This window comes from Cercospora kikuchii (assembly GCF_019650295.1).
Source record: "Cercospora kikuchii DNA, contig_00003, whole genome shotgun sequence".
In the NCBI taxonomy this organism is placed as follows: Eukaryota; Fungi; Ascomycota; class Dothideomycetes; order Mycosphaerellales; family Mycosphaerellaceae; genus Cercospora; species Cercospora kikuchii.
Window position 1 is genome coordinate 4,236,394 of NW_025408584.1, and position 18,545 is coordinate 4,254,938.

Here is an 18,545-nt window from a genome sequence, read left to right on the forward strand (position 1 = left end):
GGCGCGGGACTCACCGCCGCTTCCCGACCGACCGACCGACCACTGCTTCTGCGGACGGCGACTGCAACTATCTTTCTAGAATCAGACCTGTCGTGGTACAATGGTGCCGGTGCTGCAGCTGATCAACACGACACGGTCCTTGACGCCATCGGGACGTTCTCCATACACCTTTGTAGAGGACAAATACGATCCTCGCGCTCGAGGCATGACTGCGTTCGACCAGCAGCAGCAGCACGAGCAACAGGAGCAGCAGATGCTCATGCGCATAGATTATTACTGAAGCCAGCCAGCCATGTAATGGTGGCCGTCCCTATTGCTCCTACGAGGAACCACTCAACTCGCCTTCGCCCAAGAACGCACCTTATGCCATCAACTTCATTGATGCACGTCACTCTGGAGAATTCCGCTACCTTACTGTACCATCGCTGCTCTATCTGAACTCAATCCAAGTTCATTGCCTCGCAACAATCGCACTGGGTGTGCTTCGTCCGGTATTTCCAGCCATCTGCGAAGAGGACGGGCTGTCGAGAAGAAAGCGCGAGAAATTGCGCCTCGATGACGAACAAACACTGCTAGGAAGGACTTTGCTTTTCCGCAGATGAATTCAAACATTATGATGATGGCTAAGCAGGCCGCTAATGGTAACTAGATAAAATTTGAGTTCTCTGCATCATCAGAGAAACAACTGAGGCTGAGATCGAGCTTGACAGATGCATTCGAGAGCAGTGGAAAGAGAACCTGGAATCTGGGTCCGGCCCGCACAGTCTCAGCGCATGGGAAACCACACCCGGTTTTGGGCCTCGTCTTCATCACTTCCCAGACCTCTTGATCGCAGCTGTGATTGCGTGTCGAATGGCGATGCCGGACTTCTCCATGTATTTATGCGATAAAGCTGTGGAAGCACACACCTTGATGGCTGGCTGGGGCTGATACTCCTTCGAGCCTTCTCGCGGATGCAAGCCTTCCATGAGAGGCATGCTTTTGAGACAGGTAATGAGAATGGAGTGGTTCTTCAGACACTGTCGGCTCAGTCAGCAGGAGCTTCCTCAGATGACACACGCTGGCTCTCACCTCATCGATGCATTCCTGCAACAGCGACTCCTGCTCCGGATACGAAAGGCAACGGCTTTCGACATACTTGTCCTTTAACGTCAAATGAATGACTGGGTTACACGACGCACTGGTGCATTGTACCCAATCGCTTTTCTGAAGCTGCGCGCAAAGGACACCGATGCGTTCCTGGAGAGTTTTCAAGTCTCTCGCTCCCTCATTGGACTGAAAGCGAGTAATAACAGCAGATGCTGTAGTAGACAAAAATGTGGCCAGAGAGGCCGAGAAAGTCACCGCTGGCGAGTTCAGGCGCTGATGCTCCACCATCTCTTCACGCCCAGTACAGAAGCCACCACCGGTCGCGACGCAGCCCGCTAAGCTGCCGACAAGTATGTCAATGCTGGTTGGGTCTACATTCTGCAGTTCGGTCAAGCCTCTGCCAGTCTCACCTAGCACGCCGTAGGACCACCTACATGGCAGACAAGAAGTCAGCAGAAGCCACGAAGCCCACAGGTCAGCACCGAAACTCACGTCTCATCCAGAATGACTCGAAACTTGTACTTGTACTTGAGCGCGAGAAGCTTGGGCAGGTCGAGCATGTCGCCGATATTTTCTGACAGGGCTTCCGCGATTATGAATCTCCGCGTGAGCGGTCTCTCTTCACGAACGAGTCCAGCGAGTACCCGCTCCAGATCTTCCATGTCATTGTGCTCATACCAGCGAACGATGCTCCTCGATGCTCGGATGCCCATGCGAATCGGGTAGTTTACCGCACGATCTGCCACAATGATATCGCCACGTTTGCAGAAGGTCGAAATGACACTACTAATGGTGGAGAAACTTTGCGAGTAGATTATGGCGCTTTCGGTTCCGAAGTGGCTTGCAATATCTTGCTCGAGCTTCAGATGAACATCAAAGGTTCCAGCAAAGCCAGGAGCGGAACAGGGCCCAACACCATGGGTACGAATGGTTCTGGTTGCAAGCTCAATGAGATCTGGGTCATTGGCTAGGTTGTAGTGGTTGTAGTTGGCCAGATTTGTGACAATCCTGCCGTCACGCAGCTTTGTCTTTGGTCCAGTGGGCGCGTCTCGATGCAATACGGGAAACCGCTCGTTAGATCTCAACATCTCGGGCTGTTCTTGTACAAGAGGCTCCGGCGCCCAATCCTCCACCAGCTCATCGATCTCATCTTCGGTCAACAGGAAGTGAGTGGCTCTTTTCTTGGGATTGTACTTGGACCCTACAAGATAGCGGACGGCGATGAGAAACAGGAAGAGTTCCAATATACTGCGGAATGGATCATTCTGGTATGATGCACGAATGTAGCGGCCCAGTACTGCGGACCCCGGGACTCGGCCCAATTTGTGAATTGCCTTCGCGGCTAGCCCCAAGGTGTGTTTGGCGATGGGGACGACGCTCTCGCGAAATGCTGGAGACGATACCGGTTGTGTGTATTCCATGGTGCCGAAGGATTGATTTCATACACGTCTGAGAACAGAGATGCTGCAGAAATCCATACGGACATCGATGTTTCATCTCTGGGTGGATTCGTTCCCACATATTCCTTGCTATCGCTAGCGAGCTCGTCTGGACTGAAGTCGGCCTACACCCTTGCCTGTTCTTAACCTATCTAGGTAAAGTGTGGCCTTACACAGTCTAGCAGATCCACTTCGGTAGGGAACTGCTCTTATACGATGCGATTTGGGTGTTCGGGACCGAACGTGAAATTCGTCGACGTGTCAGCCGTAGGCAGCAGTATAAGGATCCGATGACAGAGGCACTGGCATCGCGCACCACTTGTTCCAGCCTTCGAGAATGCTCGAAAAATAAAGTGCGCCTGAAGAGGAGAAATGAACAACAGCAGCACTGGGAGGCCTCTTGGGAATCATCCCGGGTTCAGCAGATGAACAAAATGCCCACTGTGATTATTTCCGCTTTGAACAACAGGATCGAGCGCAGGTTATTCTTTGCTGCCCACTGAGTCCCTTCTGCCACTTCGAACACTCCCAGACTGCGTGTACCGGTAAAAGCGTATTCGAGTTCACAGTATGCGGTGTCACTGGAGTGACATTACGGTTCAGCGAGACAAAGATCTTTCAACTATCTTCAGCACGTTCGTACCGTCCTTTCTATCATGACTGGTGAGTGCTGCTCCCATCGTGGAACACCTCGGTTCTAGAGCACGATGACGCATCCTAATTATCAATCTGATACGAAGGCAGCGTTGGTAATCTCACAATCAGTGGGCAGTCGCGCTTCTGTTGAATGCTGGTGGTTATGAGACCAATGCAGCACGTTCGCAGTCTGCTAGGCAGCATGGAGTTGATCCGTCCCTCCGAACCATATCCAAATCGCGAGCTTTCCAGTTCACGCACACTGAACCGTATTTCCAAAGCGGTTGTAACAAGACGTACTTTACGGACCGATGGTAGCTAGTACTTGCTCTCGATGTTGAGCGGCCGGCGCTAGTTCAATACCCAGACACTTCCTAGACCGATGCCTTGCACACATATAAGACATGAAGTGCGAAGGCACGTTCAAGCAACGGCGGCTCGCAATTGGTCAGAGTTGGAATTGCAGACAAATGGTGATCCAGTTCAATCGCTGGTAAGCATGGAGCGTGAGTGACGGATCTATCCTCTACTGATCCGGACTCCCCGCGGTCCCCGTGTCAAGGCGTCCTGGGGAAGACTCTGGGAGATCTCAGACCTGCACTTTCCGTTTCAGTCTATGCAGCGTCGATAATTTGCAGTGCAGCACATGTAAGCGGGTTCGCATGCGAGCACAAGATGCCCCGCGGGGTTACTCGCCTCTTTAGGTATTGCTCTGCAGGCCATCGAGACCTGTCGAATGTTGTGGCCGGACACCGTCACTGCGCCTGGACATGTTGGCACGGCTTCTTGTCAGGTGCCTCTGGGGTTTTCATCGAGCCATGGAACTTCAACAAGTAAGACGATTGCGTGGAACAGCTTAACAGGCCAGAAATCTCGCGAGAGCAGACCTAAGGGTATAAGATTCGGGCTGTTTCCTCACTTTCTATTGCTTTCATCAGCTTCCAACTCATTCAACTCCAACAGACCGCAGCATCTTCACAAGACTCTTGAAGAGCAGTTCCAACTTCAGACATCATGCAATTGACCAGCGCAATCGTCACATCTTTGTTGGCCACTGCTGCCACGGCACGTCCATGGAGTACATCTGATGGTTCGTTCAATATCATCCGTCCTCACTGGGCAGCAAAGAGTGCTAGACAAATCTATGTTGACACAACTCACCAGATGAGCCCCTGGCCCAGAAGTCCCGAATCACAGCTTTCGTGATCAACGACCAAGGCGAGCCATCCGTCGAATGCTGGGAGGTCGACAGCTTTTCCGAAAGTGCACGGGTGAAAGTTGCTGGCGGATCAACTTCGAAGGCTCACTCGCTTTCTCTCGCCCACGATGATGAGGTCGCTGGAGTAGACATCCTCACTTGGCCATCCTTCGCGGGCATCTACCCACCAGCAGGCGATACTATTCACAGCAAAGCCTCGCTCGATTTTGCCTTTGGCTTCAAGTGTGTTCTTCCACCTGCACATTCGTCCTGCAAATTGTAGTGTCATCAACAGTACTGACAAAGTTCTCTCGCAGTCTCTTCAATGTCCAGAGCGGCCTGCTTCGCTTCCAGCTCTCTGCCGATGTTCAAGGCAGAGCCAGCATCAAGGACGACGAAGTAGAGACACACGTTTTCAGCATGGAAAACGGTGATGACTGGTTCTACTTCGAAGATCAACATTCGGGCTCGACAGCTAAGCAGACTGATGGCAAGACCTCACCATTCGTTGTCAACACGATTTCGGGCGGTGAGACAGAGTTGTTGCGCTTGCGCTACGGCAACCGGCCACAGCACAGAGTCGTTCACAAGGGAGCTTGCAGCTTCACAGGAATTCACACAGACGCCACTACTGGCTCCAGCGTCACTGTCCAAGTCAACCTCAACGAAGATTTGTGATAACATGACGAAGCTACACTTCGAATGGCAAGAGATCATTCTTGCTCTCGAGCCGCTATTGCGAACGACTATGATGTTGATGATGGACGGCAGAATGGGGGAACATCTGTGGGCACTACATTCCTTGTATCTATGCTGTCAGCGCAGATTATTACAAAACCTGAAGCAAAAGAGACGACAATTGTCACAAGTGATGGCGGCTTGCTCCAAAAATCGTGGCTAGACTTCTGTTGAGCGCTGTCGAAGAGTCATCGAGTCAGAAAAGCCTTGAGATTTCAGTTACCTTCGGTGTGATACTCCCATTGCCGCGCGAGTAGGCTGTCGGCCAGCGATGGATACTGATCATTATAGTTGCTTGTCTACACTGGCAGTTTGGTGTGCTGGGAGGGCCAACAGCTAACAATGAGTTGGGTCGGGTTGCGTCCCAATTTTCAGTAAAATTGTCTCACGCCAAGTGGTAATATTTCACAAGTGAAAGGACAGTACAGCAATTTGGAGCGCATTCATCCAAGTAGTCACTATTGCTCAAGCTCCACTGCTACTGTGCGAAACGGCCGCTCTCAACACCAACCGCAGCTCTCTGTCACATGTGTTTACCAGGTGATCATCCATGCTTCCTCGGACCAATCGTCCGACTCAAGCTATACGTCGCTGTGTTAAACTCAAAACTTGAGCTTCTGAAAGCATTAGGGCACTAACTAATGTGAACTTACAGAATTGTCAACCGACAGAGTCGTGTCTGTCTTGGCTGTCACCTCCACGTTCTCGGCTGCCTCCCTTTTGGACATGGCTTCGGCTTCGACGACACCCTGCCAGAAGCTACTGAGTTGGCTGAATGCGCGTGACTATCGACATTCTCACTTCTTCAGGTCGTGGACCATGAGGCAATGCCGCAGCAAGAGCTGTGATGACGAGGACTACGATGTAGGACCGCATGTTGATAGTAGTTGCAACGATATGGTGCTTCTGCTGAGCTGTTGTGGTCTAAGTATGCTTGATGAACTTGCAGCCATGAGGGGAGTTTCGTTCTCTTATGTCTTCAACAGCTCGACCTTGAAAGCTTGTCTGCTTTGCGACTCCAATTTTGAGCCCGAGGTCACAGAGTACTGGGGTCCACCGACCGAGAGGAGCAACAAATTGTGGGAAGACCTGTTGAACAGTGAGCGCTTTTTCGCCGCACACAGTCCACGGCACTGTATTGACATGAACACACAGTTGGGGGAGGAGTAACACTTACCAGGGAAGAAGCATCGCATCTTGGGAATCGGACCTCGCTACTCGATCCGTACTATGCAGGGAAGTACTATGCGCAAATCGGTGTCGTGCACCAGCTGCATTGTTTGATATGTGATCTCCCTGTGCTTTTTCTGCAGGCGCTTGCATGCTGATACCGCCATAGTACAACCTGAGACTGGCACTGTTTGCAAACCGATCGATGTACGAAGGTACACGTCGAAAAGGTCTTCTTGACAACAAGCACATGTATCACTGCATTGAGAACCTTCGCGAAGCACTGATGTGTCACGGCGATATCTCGTATGTTGTGATGCAGTGGCACGAAGGACGACAGCGCAATGTGCTCATGGCAATACACCGCACAGTTGTCGAAATTTCGAAAAGATTTTGGACTGGATCAAACCTCGTGCTGTTCATAAGTTCAACTGGGCGGAGTATCATATGGATCCAACATTGGTTGTGGATGGGCCGAAGATTCAGATATGAGATCCATGACCCACGGTGTGTAGAGACAGAGATCGAGTCATCATAGCATGTCTTCCTGAAGATCCCCAAGGAATTCTTTCCGTCTCTGCAAGCCATGATCGGTTGATGCTATAGGCCCCGGTGGCTTCTCATTACCCGTTGCGAGAATTCGCGGTCGAAACTTAAGACCTACCTGACGGTTTGCACTCTTGTACTGTGTCGGCAGGCTGTCGGGCTCTAGTCACTCCAATCGTTGATGAATTTGCAAGACTACGTCATGATTGAATTGGCAGACGCCATCCTGTTCATGTTCACTAACATTGCCGATTTTCCCTACTTAACCTTTCTCCCCCAGAATACTTTGTACAGACAAACTGATTTTCTTGGCATGCGGAGTCTGGCGAGAAGAACCTAAGGAGCGGCTGACCATTTCGGGCAATATCAGCGATCAAACCACAGGCTAAGCTTAAACATGGTCTTCGCGGACTTTAACGAAAATCCTGCCGATTAAGTTACTGTTTCAAGGATGAGCGCCGAATATACCACAATACTGCAACAACTGCGCCTGATCAGGATCAACGATGGCTGTACAGGGATTTCTCGCTTGCTGTCCGAAGAGGTTGATCTCCGTCACATGATATTTTTCATAGTCGATTCGCACTCGACTGCTGCTATGTACACTTTGGTCCAGCAGGAATAAGTTGTGCGGCGTGAGGCGGATGCTAGAATGTCCGTTGGTTGTTACTGCGTTGGGAAGATCCCCTGTAGTGGGAACATGGTGCATGCCGAGGTTGACCCACAGGAAGAGGTCGACTTGTTCCAGACTCTCTCCATCTATGAAGGTAGCGAAATCAATCGGTGGATTGTGAATGTCTTGATTGTTGTAGGGGTGTGCAGAGCGGGGCTGGTAGTCATGGTGCTTGGTAACGTGCATGTCGTGTTCTGCCCAGCGCGCGGCATTGGCCAGGACGGAGCTGTTAAGAACCGTAAGGTGGTCAGCCATGTAAACTTGTGCATCGTGCATGAGGATTTATGACATGGAGTTAGACCAGGTTCCAGCCGTATCAGCCGCATCAGGCTTGCTCAAACTCAGCTCTGCCTGCTGAAGTAGCCATGCTGCGACGTCGGACATCTCCTTTGAGCTTAAACCTTTCCATGGATTTGTGATCATAGATTCAGTTGCGATGATAAGCCCGATGAGCGCAAGGCTTCGTAACACGCGGTGTAGGTATAGCATCGTGATGACAAAATTCGGCAGTGTCAGTGAAGTACCAGCAATGCAGCGGCAATTTATGCCGTCAGAGAGCAGCTCAGTCCTTGCCTTGTCACACAGACTCGGACCCGAAACCTCCAGCTCTTGCATGTCTGTGCGACCCAATGATATACTTTCTATCCCCCAATGTGTCTGGGATGGAGAATGCCCCGTCCATTAGCGAATAATGGTGACAAGGAAAACTCACGTCAGAGCGCTATCTGATCACTAACCACTTTCCTACCGCAGTTGCAACAAAGGACCCTCCACATGCGCAGGGCCAGGGGTTGACGGCCACTGGCGCTCGTTTCGTTGAGCTCGATCAGGAACGCAAGCAGCTTGACGGATCAATGGAGCCGCTACATGGAGTCCACGCATTGTCTATGAGTTCAAGCCGCATCAAGTTCGTTATGATTGTCTAGTTGCGGCCAGTGCGTAGCGGTTGAAGGAACAAGTTCGTGGCCACTGAGAATATCGCCGTGCTTGGCACAGTGTACGGGTTATCGCAAACACTTTCGCGCAAGAGAGGAAATCGAGTTTGTGCTACTGCAAACAAGTATCAAACAGTGAGATCAATGACAGCCAGCTCCGTTGACAGCTTCGTAGATTGAAACAGCGTCCGGCTTTGGCGTTCGGGTAGTGCTCCTCGTAATCTCGGTACGGCACTGGCTTCGCACGCGCTTCCGGTCGCTACGCACACTTTAAGCAGTTCTGGTATTAAATTCGCGAACGTATAAGACCAACCTACGACAGGCCATTCGAGCTTTATCAATCTCCTCAATATCCAGTTGGCGAGCTCTCTAGGGCTGTTCGGATGTTTCCAATAAATTGAAGTGAACCGAGAAATGTGCATCACAAGTTCGTGACCGCTTAAAACTAGATTCGACACAATCCGTGCACACCACAATGACCTCTGTTTGCTACGAAGAAGAAGACTCGAAATTGTCAGTCTTCGGCTTTCCACCGTAGTATCAAAGCAGCCCTGCTGGGAGTCGTGACGCTCTGCTGCTAGAGGCGCGAGCTTCCAGGTAGAGTGTACGATATCCCGATCAATCCAGATGGTACAGGCCTCTGATTGTGCATCTGATCTCATTGTCCAGGCGCGACTTGTGCCCTGAGAACTTGCCAATGTGGTGGCCGCGGAGCTTCTGTCGAGATACTTGTTTGGTGCAGGAATTGCCATTGTGGCGACCGCGGTTGCTGTTGGTGAAGTTGGAGTTGGTGCCAAGACTTAGAACGCCGAAGCCCAAAACTTAGACTTAAACTTAAATTCAGCCACTTCCTTTCCTCTCCTCTCACATGCTCACCTGAAACCTCCGCACTTTGTCGTGTGCCGACTATACTCGGGCGCCCCTCGCGCCACAGCAATATATCGTGGGGAAGCACGACTCCTGCCAGCCATTCGACTGGGCCTAGAAGTGCGGCTCGACAAGATCCATTTTACGACCTGACATTCCTCGGCCACTCATTCAAATGCTTCCAAGTCTCAACCCCGATTGCAGCCGATAAGGATGCGAACGCACAGAAGTCGCCCAGCGCTATGCTTTCCCACACGGTAACTATGTAGCCTGCACCAGCTGCAGCATGGCGCCGCGCTGCTGAGCTTTGCCAGCGCTGATCAGTGGGCTCACGGACTCTTGCGCACGCTGACCTCGCGTGCCCAACGGCGTTGTTTGGAGGAGCGTAAGAAGGAAAATTGCAGGCGATCTTTCCGAAACATCGCTCATTCGGTATTGTGCAACAGGGACTGGCCGCACGGCGCCTCGGTGAGAAACATTACCTTTCTTAGCAAACGGCATGTTCCATCTCTAAGTCGCCCTGGCCTACGTCTTTCGGCGCTTGGCACATGGCCCTGTGGCTTCTGAGGGCGCCGCCACTTGCGCCAAACATGCAAGTCATCCTCAGCCCAGGCTGCTTGAAGCTGCGGAGGCGACGAGTATTTCACATGCCTTGCCAGAAACTCCTCGGCCAACCAGCCAGCTCTTCGCCGACGACGGTTGATCGCGTGGGCGCAACAGTGGACTGGATATTCACTATCACAACTGAAAACTGCCTTGTGTTTGCACATATCACGAACCAGCTAGGAGCCTCGGTATATGTCCACTTTCGAGGAAAAGACACAGAGTTTCTCCAGAGCAATGCTTGTTTTTCACTCTAACTTAGCTGAAAAAGGTAGGTGAGGGGGTAATCTGAAAGATATTGGACGACAGTGGTGGCGGTACTTATCTTGGTATTCTTGGCTCCTTCTCGAAGACGAAACGATCGGCCTGGCCAACAAATATGAGTTCTGGGATCTACAAATTTTCTTCCAATGGCGCATCGAAGAATACGGTGTCTGCACTGGTGGTAAAGTGTGGCTTTCATCGGGAACCGCAAGAAGAGGCATCAACAGATACGCAACTACCTGCGTAGGTGGGACCCAGAGAGTACATAGGCGAACGAATCTGCCACCTGCGAAGGTCATCAGCACTGCTTCATTCATCCCTTCAGCACCTTTCATCAAGATGCGATCTTTCCTCAACATCCTTCTGGCTCTGCCAGCTGTGCTTGGAGCCGCCACTGTCGACAAGCGACAGACCGCAGAGACCGTCTCTGGTAGCTGGATTGCCCGCCTCGAAGACAACTCCGCACTCTCGACAGTATTGAGCACTCTTCGCCTCACGACCAACATTGTACCAAAGCACCAATACAACTTCGGTACCTTCCGAGGCTTCGCTTTCGATGCCGACGAGTCACTCGTCGACCTTGTTGCCAACATCCCCCTGATCGCAAGCATTGAGCCAGACACCACAGTCCGCGCCTCAGCTCCTGTCGTCGAGAAGCGTGCTCTCGTCCAGCAGACTCCTGCCGAGTACGGTCTAGTCCGCATCTCCCGCCGCGCTCGCGGGGGCAACACTTACACCTATGATAACACGGCTGGCGCTGGAAGCTTCATCTACGTGATCGATACTGGTGTCAATGCTGGTCACCAGGAGTTCGGCGGCCGTGCTGTCAACGGAGCCAACTTCGTCCTGACCGAGCCTCTTATCGCTACTGATCTCAACGGTCACGGAACCCACTGCTCTGGAACAGCTGCTGGCGCTACATACGGTGTGAGCAAGCGTGCCAACATCATCGCCGTCAAGGTTCTTGGCGCTGCTGTAAGTTGATCCACTGACTTCGAATTGTTGGCGCAATACTGACATCTCGTGTAGGGAACTGGTTTGAACTCTGGAGTCCTTGCTGGTATCGACTGGGCTGTCAACAACGCCCGCCAGAATGGCCGCACCGGCCGCTCCGTCTTCTCCCTGTCTCTGGGCGGAGGCTTCTCTCAACAGACCAACGATGCTGTGAAGGCTGCCACTGACGCTGGAATCTTCGTCGCTGTCGCTGCCGGTAACGATGGCGCTGACGCCCGCCAAACCTCTCCAGCCTCTGAGCCTTCGGTCTTCACTGTCGGCGCCACCGATGCCAACGACAACCGTGCCAGCTTCTCCAACTTCGGCCCAGTTGTTGATGGATTCGCCCCTGGTGTTGATATTAAGTCGTAAGTTCCACATCGTACTCGGACAATATTCACCATTTACTGACTGTCTTGAAATAGCGCTTGGATCGGCAGCCGCACCGCCACCAACACCATCTCCGGCACTTCCATGGCCTGCCCTCACGTCGCCGGTCTCGCAGCTTACCTCATCGGTCTGGAGGGCCCACGCTCCCCTGCCGCTCTTGCCGCTCGCATCAAGGCTCTTGCCACCACTGGTGTTATCGTCAACGGTGGTGCCGGTAGCCCAAACACCCTCGTGTACAACGGCTCTGGACAGTAATTGTAGAATTGGGGACAAACGGAAACGATTCTCATGATGCACCAGAAGAATTACCAGAAATGAGGAACGAGGAATGATTTAATGTGCATCCGATGATGGGGAGAACCATGGGTAGAATGTCAAATAAGATGCTGTCGACTAATGCTGTCGGCAAAAAAATGAAAAAATTGTCAAATTACCTGTTGCGCTCGATTCCATTGCTCGTGGTATCAGTGCTTGCTCCTGAACTGACAGTTGTTGTTGTTGTTCACGATGAGGTTTGCTAGTACTGCACTGCGCCCATTATGCCAAGCTTGAAACAGGGCGACGCGTGCCGACCCGCGGCTCTCCGAGAAAGTGTCTTTCGTCAGCAACGAAACCTTCCCTTCGACGAACTGCAATTGCCCTCTTTTGGCTCATCATGTGTGTTAAACTACCGTGTTCTACGTGGGATCTACGCGTCAATTTGTGCAAGGAAGAGATGACTTTCACCAGCATTCCGGAAACGCGTGAGCAAGAGACGTCCGAGCCGCGAGCTGCATCGTTTCGAGCGTGATCTATGGGCTGCAAGCGGCCTGCATAGCTTTTGCAGCAGCGCGCGTACTTTGTGCATTCTCGTCTTGCTTTACAAGTGCGTTGCTCTCTGCCGGCTGCGCTAGCAACACGGAGCCTGTATCGAACAGAACACGTTCTATCCAGATTGGGTGCGCTTTCGGCAAGTTTGGCATACTAAACACAACAAGAAGTGCAACATGATATTAGTACCTGTGATGAGCGGTCAGAGAGTCAGGCAGCAAAGGCAATGTGCAAGCTGCCTCCAAGCCAGAGCTTGTTCACAGCAACTTGCAGACAACCCGCAAAATGCGCCACACCCGATCATGCGGCCAATCACTGTCAACTCACAGACTCCGTCGCGTCTGACACATTCGTGCTGCCATCCTCGCGCAGCGATCGCGACTCCCTCCTAGCTTCATAAGATATCCTCTGGTTATGCTTGTTCACTTTGTCGGAGCTTCCAGTATATTGGACACAACATCCTATCAAGTCTGCCCTACTTCTTGAACGGAATTCAACAAATGTCCCGGAGCGATGCTTGGTGCAGTCTAGCACATCAGCCGCGAGCCCAACAGCGGATTCAAATACATGGACGAGACCTTCCCCCACCGCAGTCGCGACAAGAAGGGATCGTTTCGGCCTGGGAAACCTGGAGCGCAGATGAAGCACTTCAGAAGCCGGGTCCGCCAGATGGCAAAACCATCACACCTGGCTACATCGAGCGTTTCGGAATACATGTGCATAATCACGACCACGATGCTCCATCCCTCACTGCAGATTCGGGCTTCTGCGATGACGAGCAATGTGTTGCCGACAACAAGCCCTCGTATGCGGGAATGAAGCTCTCTCCTGGGCGCAGATCACCAGCTGGCCTGGATTGGGTGCATTACAAATCCGAGCCACACGAGCCTGACTTCGAGCGCGATCGAACAATTGCGCACGACGAGGATGAGCAGCTTGAAGTCACCCCGGTAATGCCTTGCGTAGCGGACGATTGCACGATCTCACACCCATTCATCTCTGTTATTATGCAAGTCATCGCGCTTCTCGCGCCCGAGTGGCGAATAGCTGATATGCCGTTCTACTAGTCGATGCCTGAGAAAACGTAAAATCATGATTTGCCCAAAGTGCTGGCTCCAATTTCCCAACGAAAGCACTTTGCTCGCTCATGACCAAGAGGGTTGCGAGGCGAGCTGTGTGCTGCCCTGCGGCACGGATCTTGAGAGCTTGCAGTCTGCCAAAGCCACGAGGAATCAACGACACTTACGACGATTTAGTTGTGCTGGCAGCAGGTCTGCTGAGTCTAAAGCGGCCCAATGGCAATACCTTTACGCGCTAACACATCCTGGCGTTGATGTAATCCCAGATCTCGGTATGTGAACATGGGACACAAGATGATTCGACGCTTACTACGACAGTGCGTAAACGGAAGCGGAAGCGGCGTAAGCGTAGCTTCATCGACGACTCCCTTTGTCCACACCTTCAATCAGCGCCGCTAGTAGACCCCGATGAGCTAAACTTCTCCCAGGAAGTCCGTGACCAAGTATTTCAACTACTGCGACAGGACGAGCTGTTTGACATGGGAACTGGACAGAATAACTCTGTGCGACCTCTTACGCCGATTCGTAAAGACCCTCAAGCCCGTAGCACAACGTGCGCCGCTGCGTCTGATATTTATGCTGAGCACGGTCCAATGCTGGGGGCTACTAGTGTCGAATCAAACACCCTGGATAGCTCTATCGGCTCCATCAGGACGACTGACAACATAGAACGCCGAATCCTTAATACTGCATTCGAAGACCCCAATTTACCACCTCCACCGCCTGAGGTAGTGGACACAATCAGCTTACCGGGAGGACAAGAACAGCAGAAACGACCAGTTGCACGATCGCCCAACCTCTTTCCCCAGGCACACGTGAATTGCAATACAAGCCTCGTAAACGAGTACATCCTTGGAGGCGAGCAGCCTAATGCATGGGATAACAACGCTCGCATGGAATCGGGAGTACCACTCTGCGTTGCCCCTGCCGTGACCACGTACCGAGGTATGCACACGTGTGGGGTGACCCGGAGTCGATCGAATTCATCGATAGGGAATGGAAAAATCGAAGCTACGGCGGGCAGGCATGATTCTGACGTAAACAAAGACTCGGCTCCCGCGCACTCTGGGAGAGATCATGCGCAGACGCATCCACGCCAGATGTCAGCGGAAACTGTCTGCACTATGGAAAGGTCAACAGCCGAGCTCTTCTGGCCTCTTGCTGTCGCTGAAGTTGTTGAGCATCGTTCCCAACCGGGCACAACGCCCCAAGGATACTTGCAAAAGAGCACAGCAACAAGACTTGAAGACTGGGTACTTACTCAAGATGCACGCCAACCTGATCAAGTGGATGCCAGATCTGCGATGACGGACAGACATAGTCCATCAACAATGCCAGATCTGTCCTCTGTTCACTGCTGCCCTACCATCTCTGACGCAGACACGGATATACTACGAAGAATTGACAGGTACCTACTTAGAGCTAATGACCACATTGAGGATACCAACGAAGCGGAGCTCATCGCCGCTGCGGCGCTGAGCAAGACTTACTCTGTGTTGTTATCGCGAGGCGCCGTCACTTCCGGTGTTGTCGTCGACATGATCTGTGGAACAGAGAACGTTCTGTGCAGTACGATGCGTCAAAAATATATGCGTGATCAACTAATGACGCTCCATAATGGAGTCGCTTTGGACCAACAAGCATTCGCGGAAATGGTGTCATCTATATGGGCGCATCTTTGCGACCTGAACTATCCGGCATTCGTCGCGAAATTGAGTACAACGAATGAAGTCAGACCATCGAATCCCGAAGTTCGTTCGGCCAATAGCCACGCTGCGCCCGCGGCCTCAAATAATGACGCAGGCATATCGTCCGCGGGTCGTCCCGGTCTTAAGGAGAATCGCATAGACAAGAATCGTCGTGATGACACTGAAGATAAGAGGTCGAACAAGTGGCACGACTTCGAGAAAGGTCCGAATAAGAGACCTCATATCGACTATGAATCGGACGAGGGACGGGAAAATTCTGGGGTTGGTCAATACCAATTACCTTGCATTGAGGACGCATCTGAATGCATTGGCAAGGATCCTAACATCTCTAACTTGGTGTGAGTTGAATCTCATCGAGCCATGGGTCATGGAGAATTGACATCTTGTTAGTCGTCGAATTGAAAGCCACGATAGATACATCTGCGCTCGTTGCTATACCAAGTTCGACAGTCTGACGGAGAAGCATCAGCACGGAACCAAGTGTGAAAAGCAATGCGTCTTGTCAGATTGCATGCAAAGTCCGCCTCACGGTAGCGATTCCAGCTCTATTCGGGCTATCAAGCACAAAGAAGCTGAAGGCTGCCCGCCGCGGAAGGGAAAGGCCAGCCAGATCTGGCGTTACATCTATGCAATGTGCCACCCAGATTCTGAGGCTGTGCCAGATCCAGGTATGTCTTGGCCTATTTGGTGGAGGGCGTCGCTAACCTAACAGTCATCATTCGAGGTGATACAAAGGCGCACATAGCGCCAGCCGCAACTCTTGGACCCTTTGTGCGTCGGCAGTGCCGGTCACGATTACAAGAAAGCGAAGAAGTACGACCAATGCTACAAGACTCGCGCAACCGGATTGCTCTTCTCGAAGAACGGCTCGAGCGAGCACGAGTTGAAAGCGATGCGGTCTTGAAGATCGAAAGAGCCCAATTCACGTTGCAGACTACCCAGTCCGACTGCAAAATAAAGACCCTCCAGGGCTTGTTACGATTATGCAGAGGATATGTACCTCCGGGAGAGCTTCGTCGTCAGGTCGATGAAGCCTGCCCTCTACTTCCAACCACGACGACGAATCCAGCGCTTATGCAGCATGCTGCAGACAATATTGTTCCTCAAGTCTGTCCCAACACCCCACAGCCGACTTTGTACTCAACCACCACTTCTCTATGGCACGAGCCACGAATACCTGAGCAGCACATGTTCGGCCCGCCAACTCAGTTCCGAGTAGGCCGCATAGCTCAAACCGAGAATCAATTGCGAGATAAATCGCACAGCATGCCCTTGAATACTTCCGGCACTACGACGGAGCAGATTGATGGCACGAATAATATCTCAGCTGAGGAACTCGCGGATTTCTTCTCAGGCCCGAGCGCTTCGGATATGGGCATTTTCAACAATTTCACAGGCGGCATGAATGATCAGGTATGGTAGGGCGCTGTGCAAGCGTAGATTCTCGCTAGGCTGCTCTTATATCAAGCCATCAACGAAAGACTCGATGAAGTGCCACATCTTCACAATTCATTGCAAGATGGCTCTTGGAAGATGGCACGGCGTACAGCGACACAATGCTCGAAGCTTCACGCGCGACGGGAACTGTTCTGCTGAGCAAGCATGATCCACCGTTACTGAGGGCCTTTAGAGCATGCCACTTCAGCCTGGATAGGAGCAGCAGGCTACCGTGAACAATACAAGCACCAAGCGCTCTTGCTGAACAGAGCTTGACTTCCGCAGTGAATAGTGCCAGCGGGTCGCAGTCGTGAAAGATGCCGGGCTGATGTAGATCAACCCACAAAAGTACAGGCTAGAAAGTTGCTTGCATGCAACATTTCTTCACCAATGCTAGCGTGGGTTGCTGCCGAAATATAAGTATCCGACTTTTGCACGGGAGCTTTGCATTCAGCGAGAAACTTCCACACCCCTTTGCCATGCCGGACATAGACTGGTCAGATGTGTTCGGTCCTGCGCCACAACGACAATCTTCAACTCCCAACGTTAAGGATCTTGACGCCGCGTCCAAAGAATTCCGATCCATAACGGATCGAGCATTGAAGCTCCGCAACAGGTTGACTCGCTCACATGCAGTTGGTTTCGAGGATAATGCGCTCGACGCTCCTCTGCTGAAAGAGGTCGAGGAAGCCCAGATAGTCAACCAGAATGTGGACGCTGTGCTGAAAGCTGTCGACAAGATCTTGCAGGAGAAGAGAGAGAAGAGAATCGCAGAGGAGTCCATTGTGAGATGGCCGTGGCCCGACACCAAGATGGCAAGCATGCGTGCAAGACCAAGCGCGAAGAGCAAAGTTTATCCTAGTCAAGGCACAGACCTTGAAGGAAAAGCAGAGCAGAAGAATCTGCCGGACGGGAAAAGGTCCAAGTCGTTGATCAAACCCAAGTCTGTCAAAGCAAGTTCTAGTGCGAAGAAGGGTTTTCCTCATGCTCCGTCAAGGCTTTCGCATATCCGAAGCGAGCCGGACCAAGAGCTCGAGGGCATGGCGCAACCACGGGCACCCTCATACATCAAAAGCCAATCATCGAGCTTGTACAGTCGTTCCACCAACGACACGGCTTCACAGCACTCTGTGCGAAGAGCCATCGACGCATCTACTTCATCAGCAGGGACAGATTCGGCATCTGACAATCCAATGATCGCATGGCCTTGGCCTTCGACCATTGTACAAGCAGCAACTGGAAGATCGAGCACTGCCTCATCTTCGGGGCAGAGGCAAGTGGTATCCTCTCCGCCACCGAACCGCGCTCACGGCCGCCGATGAAAAATTCAGTCCGCTCCAGGCCAAGGACGACAGATCCTGACGAGGTTGCAAGACGACAAATTCTATGAGCGAGCCATACCAGTGAGGACGATGTCCTGATAACAATAGTGGTGATACAAACGCGCAGTGTTCTTAGAGAAGTCGCGAACTCTGCTGTATGCCAAGATTACGCCTGACCTCGAGGTTTCCGCCACGAGCACAAGTCGCTGCATGTATTATCGACTGATCCAAAGAAAGCTGTGAAGCTAACAAAGTAGCTTTGGGAATGGCCGAGGAAATTCACCACGCGGAGAGGACATCACTTGTCAAACTGCATGCTTCTTTAATGACTAGCCTGCTTTGCACCTTGTCAGCGCGTGGAGGTGAGCCCCTTGTCGACACGCTATGTTGCAAATGATAGCAGCAACGTATAGCATTGAGCTAGGCAAGTGATTGCGGCAGCCATCACCACTTGCTTGCAACGCATACTAGTGGCTATGCTCTTTCATGCCACGCTGTCACTTGCGGCGCGGGAAGGGTATGATGCTCTGCGATAGGCCGTTGTCAAGCGAACTTCTGAGGAGGCAATACCGATCGAGTTGAGGAATACTTAGAATTGCTGAGAGTCGTGTTGTTAGCGATCGCTGGCTGCGAAACACGACTGCTGT

At 52.0% G+C, this 18,545-nt stretch overlaps 6 protein-coding genes across 6 annotated transcripts; 4 read left to right on the forward strand and 2 right to left on the reverse strand.

The window, feature by feature from the left end:
- Positions 1–809: 809 nt before the first annotated feature.
- Positions 810–2,510, reverse strand: CKM354_000604200 (uncharacterized protein; the record flags this gene model as incomplete). Its single annotated transcript, XM_044801339.1, has 3 exons — positions 810–1,019; positions 1,072–1,519; positions 1,582–2,510. The coding sequence occupies 3 exons, from the start codon at positions 2,508–2,510 to the stop codon at positions 810–812; spliced, it is 1,587 nt and encodes a 528-aa protein (XP_044657274.1).
- Positions 2,511–4,178: 1,668 nt separating this feature from the next.
- On the forward strand, positions 4,179–5,040 carry CKM354_000604300 (uncharacterized protein; the record flags this gene model as incomplete). Its single annotated transcript, XM_044801340.1, has 3 exons — positions 4,179–4,254; positions 4,329–4,605; positions 4,680–5,040. 3 exons carry the CDS (start codon positions 4,179–4,181, stop codon positions 5,038–5,040), a joined length of 714 nt encoding a protein of 237 aa, XP_044657275.1.
- Positions 5,041–7,261: 2,221 nt separating this feature from the next.
- CKM354_000604400 (uncharacterized protein) lies at positions 7,262–7,765 on the reverse strand (the record flags this gene model as incomplete). Its single annotated transcript, XM_044801341.1, has 1 exon — positions 7,262–7,765. One exon carries the CDS (start codon positions 7,763–7,765, stop codon positions 7,262–7,264), a length of 504 nt encoding a protein of 167 aa, XP_044657276.1.
- A 2,732-nt stretch (positions 7,766–10,497) lies between these two features.
- Positions 10,498–11,796, forward strand: CKM354_000604500 (uncharacterized protein; the record flags this gene model as incomplete). Its single annotated transcript, XM_044801342.1, has 3 exons — positions 10,498–11,133; positions 11,188–11,519; positions 11,577–11,796. The coding sequence occupies 3 exons, from the start codon at positions 10,498–10,500 to the stop codon at positions 11,794–11,796; spliced, it is 1,188 nt and encodes a 395-aa protein (XP_044657277.1).
- Positions 11,797–14,761: 2,965 nt separating this feature from the next.
- On the forward strand, positions 14,762–16,561 carry CKM354_000604600 (uncharacterized protein; the record flags this gene model as incomplete). Its single annotated transcript, XM_044801343.1, has 3 exons — positions 14,762–15,477; positions 15,530–15,807; positions 15,852–16,561. The coding sequence occupies 3 exons, from the start codon at positions 14,762–14,764 to the stop codon at positions 16,559–16,561; spliced, it is 1,704 nt and encodes a 567-aa protein (XP_044657278.1).
- A 494-nt stretch (positions 16,562–17,055) lies between these two features.
- CKM354_000604700 (uncharacterized protein) lies at positions 17,056–17,898 on the forward strand (the record flags this gene model as incomplete). The annotated part of the gene is made up of 1 exon (XM_044801344.1): positions 17,056–17,898. The coding sequence occupies one exon, from the start codon at positions 17,056–17,058 to the stop codon at positions 17,896–17,898; it is 843 nt and encodes a 280-aa protein (XP_044657279.1).
- Between the last annotated feature and the right edge of the window lie 647 nt (positions 17,899–18,545).